Consider the following 14,479-nt stretch of genomic DNA (forward strand, 5'->3'; position numbering starts at 1 on the left):
ATGTGGATGCTCTGGAGAGTGGTCCTTGATATGTGAATCAGATTGAAGCACAGTTTGAAGGTGAGACATGAGTTCCAAATTCTCTGCCACTTCCTCATTCTGACCTTGGGCAAGTGGCTGAACTCCTCTAGCCTATTTTCCCTCAGCAATAGGTGCAGTATTGCGGAGGGCGGTCAGTGGAGTCTGGAGCTGAGGTGATCCTTGGGCTGAGCCCTAAATGGGCTAGAGCAGCCAGCCATGTGAAGATCTGGGGGAAGTGCAGAGGTCCGGGGGTTGGAGTGAGCTCTGTGTGAGGTCAGGAGGAAAGAAAAACTCCAGGGGGTGCCATTTGCATTGTATTTAATAGAATTGTGTTCAGTGGCCCACTTCAAATAAACACAAAAGTGATGAGATGTCACTTCCAAGATAAAATTACAAAGGCCAGCTTCCATCTTGCTTCCTTTGGGGGAAGCCAGCTGCCGTATTGTGAGTTGTCCATGAGAGATGCATGTGGCAAAGAACTGAGGGAAGCCTCTAGCCAATAGCCAACAAGGACAGAGGCCCTTGGTCCAGTTTGCAAAAGCACCTGAATCCTTCCAACAACTGCCTGAGTGAGCTTGGAAGTAGATCCTCCTTTAGTTCAGTATTCAGATGAAACTGCAACCCTGGCTGACAGATTGATTACAGCTTTGTAGGAGACCTTGAGCCAGATGCACCTAGCTAAGCCATGCCCAGATTTTAGACCCACAGAAACAGTGGGTTGGTTTAAATGTTGGTTTTAAGCTACTGTGTTTTGTGGTAATTATGAAGCAACAGATAAATGCATTAGGCTTTGGGATATGAAATCACTTCTACATCTTTGTGGCTTCATCAATAATATGGGGGAGGCTGGCCAGTAAGCTCACTGGGTTAGAGTGTGGTGCTGAAAACACCAAGGTCACCGGTTTGGATCCCTATGCTGGCCGGCCACCAAAAAACGGAGTATTGCTGTACATTGAATGTCCCCCCAAACTCACTGAGGCTTAATCCCCACTGCAGCTGTTGTGAATGGGTAAACCTACTGTGGTAATTGAAAGGTGGGGCCTTGAGGTGATTAGATTGTGAGGGGCGTGCCCAAATAAATGGATTTAATCCATTGATGGTTTAATGGTGGTCATGGGCGTGATTTTGAGGGCTTTAAAAGGAGAAGAAATGAGTTGGCTCTCTGCTCTGCCATTCTCACCATGTGACACCCTGCGTCGCTGTAGAATCACCTCACCAGATATGTTCCCTGGATTTGGACTTCTCAGCCTTCAAAACTGTAAGCAATAAATATTCTGTTTCTTTATGAGTTTACCCAGTTCCAGGTATTTTGTTATAAGCAACAGAGATGGACTATCACAGGGAGATATAGTCCCCATAGTTAATTATTGAGTGTGTTCTTTTTAAATATCCTAATACTTCACACGCTGTCTCATACACCTAGTGGTTGTTTACTGGTTAATTGTCTCCTCTTGGTGGGAGGAGGGCCTAGATCAGGGCCTAGCACACCGTATATACTCGTGACATGTTTATTGAATGAAGGAATTATTTTTTTTTTCTTTTTGTGCCTGGCCTGTAAGGGGATCCAAACCCGTAACCTTGGTGTTATAACACCATGCTCTAACCAAATGAGCTAACCAGTTAGCCCAGATGGAATAATTTTTAAAAAGGAAAAGTTTAAACATACGTGTAAAAGAAGACTGAATAGTATACTGAGCTCCCATGTTTTCTTCCTGGTTTCACTTATTATCAACTTGTAGCCAAACTGAGTTTCAACCAAGCCTCTACTCACTTTTTCCCCTTCTCATATTCTTTTTTTTTTTTTTTTTTTTTTTTGTCTTTTTGTGACTGGTGAGGGGATCGCAACCCTTGGCTTGGTGTCGCCCGCACCGCGCTCAGCCAGTGAGCGCACCGGCCATTCCTATATAGGATCCGCTGCGCTCCCAAGCGCTGCACTCTCCCGAGTGCGCCACGGGGCTGGCCCTCCTCTTCTCATATTCTGAAGCAAGTCTTAGACATCCTATCAGCTCAGAATAAAAACAACCACAGTGCCATAATCACATTTAAAAAGATAAGTTTTTAAATATCACTACATCTGTTTAGTGGTCAGATTTTTAATATTTTTTTTCTTGTTCTGTTTTGTGTTTTTGGTGGTTGATTGGTATGGGGATCTGAACCTTGACCTTGGTGTTATCAACACTGTGCTCTAACATTTCAATATTTTTATACATAAATCTATATACACTTTGAGTCAGAATCCAAATAAGATCCACACATTGTGACTAGTTACTATGCCTCCTAAGTCTTTTTTAATCTAAACCACCACTCAGTCTCATTTTCTTCCTGTTCTCTGGCAGTTTATTAGTTGGTCTTGTTGAGGCTCCCATGGTCTGGATTTGGCTGAGTGCATCCTTTTAAGGTCACTCTGCACTCCCTGCAAGTCCTTCGGATGTATTTAACTAACCTTTACAAAGAACCTTGTGAGGTAAGGTAGCATGGTGATGGGTGTTGGCCTAGAGACAAGTTTGAGCCCCTCCCCTTCCTGGCTCTGTAGGCTTAGACAAGTTCCTTAACTCTATACATTTCCATTCCTTTTTTTTTTTGGTGGCTGGCCAGTACTATACCCTTCCAGTTCTATATAATATTATAAAATGGCCTTATGGGGCTGGCCAGTTAGCTCAGTTGGTTAGAGTGCCACCTTATAACACCAAGGTCAAGGGTTCAGATCTCTGTATTTGGCTAGCTGCCAAAAAAAAAAAAAAAAAACATTATGGGCTGGCCAGTTGCCAGTTAGCTCAGTTGGTTAGGGTGTAGCTTTATAACACTGAGGTCATGGGTTCATATCTCCGTACCAGCCAGCCTCCAAAAAAATAATAAAATGGGCATATCATAGCCCATCCTGAGGTGATGCAAAATAGCCATTTAGTTAATAAAATAAAATAGAAATATATTTGGTTCAATCCCTGTAGTGGCCAGCCACCAGAAAAAAAAAGTGTGTGTGTGTATATATATATGTATCTGTGTGTATGTGTGTATATACATACTTGGTGACTGCTCTGTAACTATTCACTCTTATTTATCCCCATTTTACAGATGAGGAAGGTGAGGCTCTGAGAGGAGAACTGGCTTAGCCAAGGTCATCCAGTCAGAAAGTGAGCATGGAGGGACATTGCCTAGCCTAAGTTCCAACATACAATCTTCACTCAGTACTTGAGAACTGGGCCTCTTCCTGGCAATCAAAGGGCTGCCTTGTTCTCCTACCCCTCAGCACAGGAAATTCCAAGGTGGTTTCTCATCCTGGCTCCTCTGGTTTTATCCCTGGAGGGGAAGCAGAGGGGCCCAGGTACCTAAGCAGACTCGAGTAAAACGGGGTTGAATATCTCAGTCTGCCTTCTGGGCCTCTGATTGCTGAGGGGGTGGCTGTCACTTGGAGTGGCCTGGGCTGCTTTGGGCCTATCTGGGCATTTCCTTAGGCTGGCACCCCTCACCCTGTTCTTGAAATGGTTCTGGCTGGGTAGCAGCCTCTAGGTGGTTTAGGGCGGAGACAAGACCCAGAACACAAGTTTCCTTGTGCCTCTGGTGAGAGGGAGGGCAAGAGAAAATTGGTGACCCCATTCCCCCCTTGGTCACTGTCTTGCTCACAGTCATGATGCCTTGGTCCCCAGTGTTTCTTGGGGTCATCATCTTGCTGTCTGCTTTCCCAGGGCCTAATGTTGGGGGCCACCCCATGCCCAAGCTGGCTGACCGGAAGCTGTGTGCTGATAAGGAATGCAGCCGTAAGAATGATGAGGGGGGATTGGGGGTTTGAGTTGCAGGCCTTTGTTTGGGGTACTGTCATTCCCTTCTATTCCTTCTCCAGACCCCATCTCCATGGCTGTGGCCCTTCAGGACTACATGGCCCCTGACTGCCGTTTCCTGACTATACATAGGGGCCAAGTCGTGTATATCTTCTCCAAGCTGAAGGGCCGCGGACGGCTCTTCTGGGGAGGCAGCGTAAGTTGGGAGAGCAAAACTGGGAAGGGTATGGGGCTGGAAAGGGAGTAGATTCATTTTCTAACTGTAGGGAAAATTTGAAGGGCTGAACTGAAGTAGAGACATAGTAGGGAGGGGAATATTGTGACCTTTCTGACTTTATTTGGTGATTACAGGGACCCATTATGGTACCAAGTTCTTTTACGGACACTGAAGATACAGAAGCGAACGATCCCTTTTATTCTAATGGAGGGAGACAAGTAATAAGCAAACCATCAGAAATATCAGCAAATACGTGCTGCTGTGAGCACAATATAGAGTAACTGGGTGGCTACTTTATATCAGGTGATCAGGAAGGGACTCTGAGGTGACATTTAAGTTGAGATTCAAATGACAGGGATGGTGCCAGACATGTGGAGATCAGGGAGAAGAGCAGTGCAAAGGTCTTCAGGAATGAGCTTGCCATCTTTGCAGACCCCAGCTTTTTGTTGTTTTTTGTACAGGGAACTGAACCCTTGACCTTGTTACCAGACTCCAGCTTTTAACTCTTCTTCCCCAGATTCAGGGAGATTACTATGGAGACCTGGCTGCCCGCCTGGGCTATTTTCCCAGTAGCATTGTTCGAGAGGACCAGACCCTGAAACCTGGCAAAATTGATGTGAAGACAGATGTGAGTGTCCTGAGGGCTGGCAGGGATCTGGAGGGAGGACCTTTGGTTGCGATGATGGGCAAAGATGCTCCTGCCTGTGGCTCCCCAGCAGCCTAGCAGTGTACGCTGGAAGAAATTCTTTTCCTGCCTCAATTTTCTCACCTGTAAAATGGGGAGTGATTTCTACACCCCGCCCCAGTTGGGAGGTGCAAAGATTAGAGGGCGCTAGGTTAATCTCCATAGCACTTGTGTGTCTAAACTTGGCCCCTGCAGCTACAGCCTTTGCTAAAACCACTAGATCCTTTGTGGTGTGACCGCTAGTTTTCTCTCCACTGTTTCCCCTTTCTCTTTTTCAGAAGTGGGATTTCTACTGCCAGTGAGCTCAGCCTACCGCTGTCCTTAATGTTTTCCTTCCCAAGCTTTATGCAAATACATCAGCCGAGTGCAAAGTGCCTGTCTCTGTGGTCTTTTGGGTGGGGTGGGGGATGTACAAAGGAAATGTTTCTCTAGTTCCTGAATCTAGCCCGTCACAATCTAGTGAATGTGGTAACGTCAGAGGTTGCCAGGCCGAGTTTCACTGATGAAAGCCCTTTGCTCCTAGCTGGGTACCGGAGGCGGGCTCCTAAGCATAGATCTCGGACACAAGCAGTGAAAAAGAATAACCCAAACAGCCCAACTGGGGCATTGGAGTGTCCTCTCTAGACCAATGGTGGGAGTTGAACTATTGGGAATGAGCCAATCGAACCACGAGGAGGATATAAATCGCAGAGCAGAGGTTTTCTTGGAAGATTATCTTCAAAGACCAATTTTCCTCCTTCCTGCCTTTGAGGCCAGAAATCGCTCCGTCCGGCTCAAGATCGGCTCCTCTTCCAGGCTCTTTTTGGCAATCCTGCCCCAGCCCTTTCTTTGCATTTGTATCCCCGCCCCCAAGTCCGCTCTTATCCAATGCGGAGTCTAGGCTTTGCCCACGGACCTCTGACCAAATCCGTTCCTCGGCTCCGCGAAGCATCTCGGACCCGCCCCTTCCCACTTGCTCCACCAATCGCTCTCTTTGGGTACGCCCCTTTGCCTCCTCTTCTCATGCCACCAGTCAGCGCCTTTTTGCCCCGCCCCCCGCTCGCCGAGTTCGCCAATCCCACCCTTCGAAAAGCGTGGCCTGGTATCCCACAGCCCTAGCGGGTCGCGCCGGAGGAGGGGTGGAGGCGGAAGCGGCGGCGCCGGGCGCCGGGAGTAGGAAGGAGCCGGGGCTGCAGCCGGAGTGGAGCGGCTGCCAGCCGAGGAGCAGGCGCGGCCGCGGCGCCATATTGCGGCCCTCAGTGGCCGCGACCGAGTCATGGCCGAGACATACGGTGAGGGTGGTGGGAAGCTAGGGTCTGGGGTCTGGGCCCAGAGAGGATGCGGCCTGTGGAATGGGGCGGGGCTTGATATTAGGGGGCGGGGTCTGATGTTATGGGGGCAGGGCCTAAGGGGATGCTGGGAGGGGTTTAATGGGTCCGGGGCTGAGCTTAATCTATTTGGGTGGAGCCTGAAGGTCTGGTGAGTGGGTTAAAGAGTTCTTGGGCGGGATTTGAGGGAGCCGGTCATGATTTCAGCGTAGGCCTTGAGAGAGGAGGTGGGCCTTAAAGTATTGGGGCGGAGCTTGAATGAATGGGGCAGGGCTAACTTGTGAATGGCAGGGGTCGGGCTTTACTGACTAGAGGGAACCCTGAAGGGATGTCCTGGATTTGGGGCTGATCTGGCGTGAGAAAATGGGGTTGGGGATGGGTTGTCCTTGAGTTAGGGGTGAGACTTAGTGGCAAGGGTGGGGCTTAAGCTTGAGAATAGCGGGCAAGGTCCTGGGCAGAGGGTGGGAAGGAGAGGTTTGGAAATGGAAAATCTGTATTTATGTACAAGGGGGGAGGGGTGGCAGGGTGCGGTAGAAAACTCTGGTTTAGGAGTCAGAGGGAGCTGCATTCATTCAACAAATATAGAAAAGCAGAGGGAACAAGTGCAAAGACTTGTTAATGGGAACCAGCTTGTCGTTTTCAGAGAATAGACTGAAGACCAGGGGCCATAGTGCAGTGAATAAGTCAAAGGGAGGAGGTGAAGTTAAGAGTGGCAAGGACTAGATTGTAGTCCTTGATTAAATGGCTTTCACGAGGCTTTAGCAATGATTTTGGACTCGAACTAAACTTTTAGCCCGTGTTCCAATCCCAGCTCTGCCTACCTGTGTGACCAAGTCAGTTAACCTCTCTGGCCTTAGTTTACTTAGAAAATGGGGCTTATTTCTGGTATGCCTCCTCTGCAGAGTTTTCCTGAGGATTAAGTGAGCTGTTGATGTTAAGTAAAGACCTTTAGAACTGTTCCTAGCACATGGTAAACACTATGTAAGAGTTTTCCGTTACTGTTGTCTGTTGCTCTGTTTCTGCCTGTGTGTGTTTCTCTCCCTCTGTAACTTTCTCTTAGTTTCCATCTTTTTCCTTGTATCTTTCTCTCCCCGTGGGTATCCCTGATTTTGGCTCCATCTGCTCAGACTTCCTCTTCAAATTCCTGGTGATCGGCAGTGCAGGAACTGGCAAATCATGTCTCCTTCATCAATTCATTGAGAATAAGTGTGAGTTTCTGTCAGTGGTCCTGGGAGCATTGAGTTGTGGATATGGGCATGGTGTGGGCAGCTGGTGGGATGGGCAGGGATGTCCATAGGTATAACTCCAGTGCTTGCTGCTTGGTCCTTGCCTTGGTGTATGCCCTTTGCTAGGTTCTCCTTGACCTCAGTCAGTCCAGCAGTAAGAATGGGTTTGTAGAGACTGAGGAGGCCTTGGAGATGGGGGATCTTCTGAGCCCCTATACTGACTCCTCTCTCCTCCCCTACTCCCAGTCAAACAGGACTCCAACCACACGATTGGCGTGGAGTTTGGATCCCGGGTGGTCAACGTGGGTGGGAAGACTGTGAAGCTACAGATTTGGGACACTGCCGGCCAGGAGCGGTTTCGGTAGGTGGGCTGGGCTCCCAAGAGGTTGGGGGAGAGAGATAGATGTGTGTGCAGAGTCAGTCAGACACAACAATAGGAGTCGGGAGACAAGGAGAGGACAGAAAAGGCAGAGGGAGAGAGATAGAAAGATACCATGTTAGCAGGTACATATAGCCAAGGAGAGAGGGAGTCCTGGAGAGGGAGAAAAACAGGGATAGTGAAAGGAAAAGAGATAAAGAAAGGGAGGCTTGAGGGTGGAAACAAGTAGAAATTCAGAGAGATACATTTAGAAAGAGAAAGAGAGAGACAGAGACTGAGAGCAAAGACGAAAATGATAAAGGATACCTCCAGAAATAGAGGCAGAGAGAGACAGGGAGAGTTGAACAGGTGTAGCCAGAAAGATAGAGAAATGAATGTGTTGTGAGAAAGAGGTATGTGTAGGGCTCAGTACACAATAGGTCTTCAGGAAACATCTGCAGAAAAGTTGATAGACGCATAGAAACACTGTGAGAGAGTCTCAGATACAGAGACAGAGAAGGAAACAGGGAATTCAGTCCATGGAGAAGTGTAGTCTCTGGGCAGCACTTAGTAGCTTCTGAATTAGTATTTGTGTGTTGATTCACCACATGAGGTGCATAGAGCACAGAGACAGAGAAGATGAGGGAGAGATGGGTGTGTGTCATGGGCTGGGTTCACAGTAAATGCTCAATAAATGCTTGTGGAATGATTGTATGAGTTCCAGAGTGACCCAGACTGCTGTAACAAGGAAATGCAGAGAGTTGGCTACACTGGGAAGGTGGCTTCAACTTGACACAGCAGGAGAGGGACAAGCAGATGTTGTATAGCATTTGGCCAGTCTGGGGCAAAGGGGAGATGCTCAGGAAATGTTGATTGAATGGATGAATGAATAGGAAGGCAAAGGTGAGAATGAGAGAGCCAGATACAGAGAGAAACAGAGAATTAAACACACAGAAGAGAGAGATAGAGAAAGAAACAGACCGGTGAAGAGTTAAGAGGAAGACGGGCACACAGAGAGAGACAGACAGAGGCTCACAGAGGCAGGCAGACAGACAGACAGTTAAGTGAGAGAAACAGAGAGACAGACTGTGAGGCAGAGAGAGAAACTGTATCGTGACCAGACCAAGGCAAGATTTGGGGGAATAGGCCAGCAGTGAAGGGGGGCCTCCGAACCACCAGTCTCTCTCTGCAGAGGGGGACAGTCTCAGGGGAGACCCCAGCCTTGGGGGTGACTGGGTCCCCTGGCCCCACAGGTCGGTGACACGAAGTTATTACCGAGGGGCGGCTGGAGCCCTGCTGGTGTACGACATCACCAGGTGGGTGCACAGAGTGGGCAGGGTGGGGCATGGGTGGCCCCTCTCCTGCACCACCTCCCACCTCTCTCCCTTTTTACAGCCGAGAGACGTACAACTCGCTGGCTGCCTGGTTGACTGATGCCCGCACACTGGCCAGCCCCAACATCGTGGTCATCCTCTGTGGCAACAAGAAGGACCTGGACCCTGAGCGTGAGGTCACTTTCCTGGAGGCTTCCCGCTTTGCCCAGGAGAATGGTGAGGGCTGTGTGTGGGCCAGTGGGAATGGGGGACAGAGTGGCAGAGGGGGCAGGCAGTCTGCTGGGACCTGTGGGCCTCCTGGCTTTTTTAATAGCTATGCCCAGCAGGGGAACATGGAGGTTCAGAGGTCTGGGTTCAAATCTAAGTGTTGCCACATTTGAGCTGTGTGTCCTCTCTGATCCTCAGTTTCCTCATCTGGAAAGTAGGATCACGATGTTTCTGCCTCACAGTGTGCTATGATGGTTAAGGGGCAGTCATCCATGAAAAGCCCTTGCCACCTTCTAGGACCCCCTAGTGTGGGCGCTACATTAATATTGTGTGCTCAGAAGGTTCCAACAACCATGGGGAGGTGGTGCAGGGTACTGGTTTAAGATAGAGATTGCAAACTCGGATGCCTCTAGGGGACAGGCATATTTTGTGAATAAGGGAGATGAGATGAGGTAGATCCTAGGGTAACAGGCACTGGTGCTAAGTGGGTGGAGAGGACTGACAGGCCATGTCAAAAGGTTTGCCATACCAGCCATATCTGCTGGCTTGGGATCTGCCCATGTTCCCCCATTTTGTTACCTCCAGGTTTAGAGAAGGTTTTGCCATTAGAGAGATGTGGGTTTGAATCCTGGCTCTAACTTACTTACTGTGCGTTCTTGTCATGTGGCTGATGAGTGGGCCTGTGCTAGAAGGTGCTGGGGACACAGCAATGAAGATAGCCCTAGCTCAGCCGTCAGAGGGCCCACAGTCCCGTGGGTGGGGTGGGGTGGAACAGACCCATTTCCAGACAGTGACAGCCCAGAGAGGTCACAGTCGGATGAGGAAGCACAGGGAGAGGGGTTGGGGCCAGGATGGGGAAGGGGGCACAGAAGGCTGTGGGAGCCCCAAGGAGGCACCTGACCTAGCCTGGGAGGTCAAGGAAGAGGAGCAGTGTGAGCTGAGCTCTGAAGGCAGAGCTAGGTGGGTAGATGGGGAGGGGGATATTCATGGTAAGGGAACAGCATGTGCAGAGGTGTGAGGTGAGGGCAAATGTGGCTGGAAAGTTTGAGGACCAGAATGAGAGCCTGTGGGTGAGGGTTGGAGTGGGGATGGGAACTGACTCAGGCCCTAACACCGGGAGGGTATGCCTCCCAGAGCTAATGTTCCTGGAGACCAGCGCTCTCACGGGTGAGAACGTGGAGGAGGCTTTCCTGAAGTGTGCCCGCACTATCCTCAACAAGATCGACTCAGGTGAGGCCCCGATGGATCAGAGTGGGAGTGGAAGGTAGGGCCTGGGGTCTCCAAGGGACCAGTCCTGACCTCTCCTCCTCTCCACAGGTGAGCTAGACCCCGAGAGGATGGGCTCAGGTATTCAGTACGGTGATGCTTCCCTTCGCCAGCTTCGACAGCCTCGGAGTGCCCAGGCCGTAGCCCCTCAGCCCTGTGGCTGCTGAGACCTGTCAAGCCAGGTGGGACACTGGGGGTTGGGGGTGGCAGGGATGGTCTGGGAAGGGGGAGCATGGAGCAGAGAGAGTGACACAGAAAATGTGATGGCAAGAGAAACAGTGAGAGGGAAAGATGCAAAAACACATGAGTGAAGGGAGCCATCTTCCCCACCACAGGGAATCCATGTGTCTTCTCCATCCCCAGGCCACTGCCAGCTCTCTGCCCTGGATCTGACCCTCCCATTCATAGTTCTTCAACTATTTATTGAGTGCTTACTGTGTGCCAGGCCCTGTTCAAGGCACTGGGGATACAGCAGTGGGTAAAACAGACCAAAAAATCCTGTTGTGATGGAGCCAACATTCGCGTGGGAAGAGACAGACAAGCAAGATACATAAGTAAATTATATAGTAGTTAGAGAGTTAAGAGCTGTGGAGAAAAATAAAGCAGGGCAACGAGGGGTGGGGAGGGTGGAGGAGTGGCATTTTAAACAGATGATGAAGGAAGCCTCACTGAGAAGGTGATATTTGACCAAAGACCTGGAGGAGGTGAGGAGGAAGGAGTCCCGTGGGGATCTGGGGCAATTGTTCTAGGCAGAGAGAAGAGCAAGTGCAAAAGCCTGGAGGAAGAGTCATGCCTGGCGTGGGTGAGGGAGACCGTAGAGGCCAGTGTGGCTGGGGTGGAGTATGTGTATGTGTGATGGTGGGGTACAGCAGGAGATGTAGTCGGGGTGGGAGGAAGCAGATCAGTTAGGGCCAGTGGGCCATGGGGACTCTGGCTTATACCCTGGGTAGGATGGGAGCCACAGGTGACTTCTGAGCAGAAGAGGACAGGATCTGATTCGGGTGTTCACAGGGTCACTCTGGCTGCATATAAGGAAGAAACAGGGGGAGAGAGATTGGGGTGGCTGCTGTAAAATTGGGGTGAAAGATGATAGTGGACAGGACCGGGGGGTGGGCAGAAGAGGGGTTGAGAAGTAGACAGGTTCTGTATCCTCTCTGGTCTCTGTCTCCTGTCTTGTCCCCTCTTGATGTAGCCACTGGGTCTTTCTAAAATATAGTCTGCTTGTGTTCCTCCTGTTTGAAACCATTTATGTTCCCAGGGTCCATGTGACACAGCTGAAGCTCCTCAGCCTGGTGTTTGACCCTCTGCTGGGATTGGCCCCTGCCAGCTTCACCTGCCTCACCTCACGCTCTCCCCACCTCTCATGTCACTCCACCCACACTGAAGTTCCTTTTTTCTGGGTCTTTGCTCATGCTTTGCTCTCTGCTTAGAACACCATTTCTTCCCTCTTTTTCCTGGTAACCTCCTCTCCTCCTCCAGGAAGTCTTATTTGTCCCCCCATACTTGGTCTAAGCTCCTTGAGAGGCTTGTAAGACTACAGAAATTGGTCCCATCCCCACCTCTTTGGGTGTGTGTCTGTCTTGCCAATTCTCCCCTCTGTACTTCATGCCCAACCCCTCCGAGCCTTTTTTTTTTTTGGCAGCTGGCTGGTAGGGGATCTGAACCTTTGACCTCGGTGTTATAACACTGCACTGCTTTAACCAACTGAGCTAACTGGCTGGCCCCTCTCCCAGCCTTTGGCAGCTCCAGGCAGCTGTGGGGAAAAGTGGTTAGACTTTGGATCTACTTTGAAGACAGAGCCAACATGACTTCCTGATGGAATGGATGTGGAATTTGAGAGAGAGAGGGTGGGGGGGAGAGAGAGAGAGAGGAGTCAAGGATGAGTTCTTTAGACAGTGCTTTCTTTTCCTTCCAAGACTTTATATCTGCTGTGTATGGGCCTCGGTTTCCTCATCTGTAATATGGGGCCAATAATAGTACCTGCCTCCTATGGGTGTTGAGAAGGTTACAGAAGTTAATTCATATAAAGTGCTTAGAATAGGGTCTGGCATTCAGTAAAGACTCGATAAACGAGCGCTGTCTTATTTTCCTTATCCATCTTTTTTTTTTTTTGTGGCTGGCCTGTGCGGGGATCCAAACCCTTGACCTTGGTGTTATAACACCGTGCTCTAACCAACTGAGTTAACTGGCTAGCCCTCCTCTTATCCATCTTAAAAACTCTGGGCTGTGCAGAAATGGGTGGGTGTGTATTCTTCACCTCAAGACTTAGCATAGAGTCTGTTTTTGGGTTTGCCCTCAGTGGATCAAATGTAATAAGACAATGCTTTTTCAAACTTATTGACTGTCATCTGCAGGAGGAAATATATTTTATATGTTGACCTAATACAGTCACACCCACATATAAAACTCAAACCCACATTTTCCTACCACCAATATTCCTTTTTGGTTTTGGCAGCTGGCTGGTACGGGGTCTTTCTTTTTTTAACTGTGATAAAATTCACATAACAAATTTAGCCATTTCAAAGTGTACAATTCAGTGGTATTCAGTACATTCACAATGTTGTGCAACTGCCATCTCTATCTAGTTCTAGGACATTTTCATTACTCTAAAAAGAAACCCTATACCTATTAACCAATTAAAGCAGTCACTCCCCATTTCCCCCAGCCACTGGCAACCACCAATGTGCTTTCTGTCTCTATGGACCAATTTTTTTTTTTTTTTTTTTGCGGCTGGCCAATACTGGGATCCGAACCCTTGATCTTGGTGTTACTAGTACCACACTGTAATGAATGAGCTAATTGGCCAGGCCTGGACCAATAATCTTATTACATATGTTGCACTCTGATATTTTCTAATCTGTTTTATTACATTTGAATAAAAAATTAGTCAAGGCCCACCAAACTGATTTCCCCACCCACTAATGCATTGCTGCACATTAGAACCACTGGAGAGCTTTAAAAGCTACTGATGCTCAGGCCTCACCCCAGAGATTCTGAAGTGATTTCGGCATTTCTAGAAGCTCCCAGGTAATGCTATATCAGCCAAAATGAGAATTGCTAACCTAATGTATCTCCCCAGTTTGGAAAACACTGGAATGAAACCTGGAGCTAGGGTGATCCAGAAATGTAGAGGGAGAGAGAAAGAAATGTGGGGACATAATATTTAGACATTGACATGTCCCTTTACAGACTCAGCTCTTCTGAGGCAGATAAACAGGGAGATGCAGCTACCCTCAAAGAGAGAAAGCCAAAATTAGCTGCAGACAAACAAAGTCAGGCAGAAGAAACACTGGGAGAAAGAGAAGGTATGGACAGACATAGATCAGACGGCAGGAAGATACCTAGAAATGAGACAGACCCCAGCTGGACAGACCTAGGACCCCTCCAGGTCACCACACTCTTTTGTTTCAGCTCACATGTTCTCCAGGACCAGCCCTGCTCTTTCGACTGGGGCCCAGACCCAGGCCCCAGGAGGCCATGCCCCAACCTGCCCTGGCCCTGAAGAAGCTGCCCTGCCACCTGTCCCCTTTCCCTGGCCTGGTGGGGCCTGGCTTAGGGGCAAGACTGAGCCATGGGGGAAGGGGGAACCCATACCTGCTGCTGCTTCCTTTGTCTTGGCTAACCTCTGTCCCCCCTGAACCCCTAACCATACCCTAAGAGCTCCCAGAGCCTGAGACCAGGGCCATTTGGCCCCAACTCCCCTCCTGGCCCTGCTGTTGCGAGTACGTGTTATTTATTACCTGGAGGCCTGTCCCGTCTCCACCTACCCCCATAAAGCATTGTTTACACCTGTGTCTTGGCCTCTATCATTTTGGGATGTCAGGCAGATGGAAGAGGTCCCTGATGGAAGAATCATGTGTCATGGTATTTGGGTGCCATATTTCTGGGTTGGACATGGTGTAGGGGTACACTGAAAGCACACCATGACTGAGGTGGCTGTTGTGGATGGAGGGAATTTGTTACTGAGTGGATACTTTTATGACAACGTGTGTTCAAGACGGGTAACACCAATGTCACTGTGTTTATGATGTGTGTATGAGTGTTTCCAATATGTGTGTGTGGGACAGTGTCTAGGAATGTGT

The 14,479-nt window shown here is 49.3% G+C and overlaps 2 protein-coding genes across 2 annotated transcripts; both read left to right on the forward strand.

The window, feature by feature from the left end:
* Positions 1–3,602: 3,602 nt before the first annotated feature.
* On the forward strand, positions 3,603–5,066 carry MIA (MIA SH3 domain containing). Its single transcript, XM_063113293.1, has 4 exons — positions 3,603–3,776; positions 3,860–3,993; positions 4,532–4,642; positions 4,978–5,066. Exons 1-4 carry the CDS (start codon positions 3,647–3,649, stop codon positions 4,999–5,001), a joined length of 399 nt encoding a protein of 132 aa, XP_062969363.1. The 5' UTR covers positions 3,603–3,646; the 3' UTR covers positions 5,002–5,066.
* Positions 5,067–5,776: 710 nt separating this feature from the next.
* On the forward strand, positions 5,777–14,180 carry RAB4B (RAB4B, member RAS oncogene family). The gene is made up of 8 exons (XM_063111928.1): positions 5,777–5,970; positions 7,134–7,214; positions 7,479–7,593; positions 8,844–8,906; positions 8,986–9,140; positions 10,266–10,361; positions 10,449–10,579; positions 13,809–14,180. Exons 1-7 carry the CDS (start codon positions 5,955–5,957, stop codon positions 10,562–10,564), a joined length of 642 nt encoding a protein of 213 aa, XP_062967998.1. The 5' UTR covers positions 5,777–5,954; the 3' UTR covers positions 10,565–10,579; positions 13,809–14,180.
* Positions 14,181–14,479: the final 299 nt, after the last annotated feature.

This window comes from Cynocephalus volans, chromosome 10 (genome assembly GCF_027409185.1).
Source record: "Cynocephalus volans isolate mCynVol1 chromosome 10, mCynVol1.pri, whole genome shotgun sequence".
Lineage (NCBI taxonomy): Eukaryota > Metazoa > Chordata > Mammalia > Dermoptera > Cynocephalidae > Cynocephalus > Cynocephalus volans.

What these genes read in the sequence shown, in the direction of transcription:
- RAB4B (XM_063111928.1), top strand. An exon ending in GCCGGCCAGGAGCGGTTTCG is followed by an intron (nt 7,594 to 8,843) that starts GTAGGTGGGCTG and finishes CTGGCCCCACAG; the next exon opens with GTCGGTGACACGAAGTTATT. An exon ending in CTGGTGTACGACATCACCAG is followed by an intron (nt 8,907 to 8,985) that starts GTGGGTGCACAG and finishes CCCTTTTTACAG; the next exon opens with CCGAGAGACGTACAACTCGC.
- MIA (XM_063113293.1), top strand. Translation starts at nt 3,647, where the DNA reads ATGATGCCTTGGTCCCCAGTGTTTCTTGGGGTCATCATCTTGCTGTCT. An exon ending in GGCTCTTCTGGGGAGGCAGC is followed by an intron (nt 3,994 to 4,531) that starts GTAAGTTGGGAG and finishes CTTCTTCCCCAG; the next exon opens with ATTCAGGGAGATTACTATGG. An exon ending in AAATTGATGTGAAGACAGAT is followed by an intron (nt 4,643 to 4,977) that starts GTGAGTGTCCTG and finishes TCTCTTTTTCAG; the next exon opens with AAGTGGGATTTCTACTGCCA.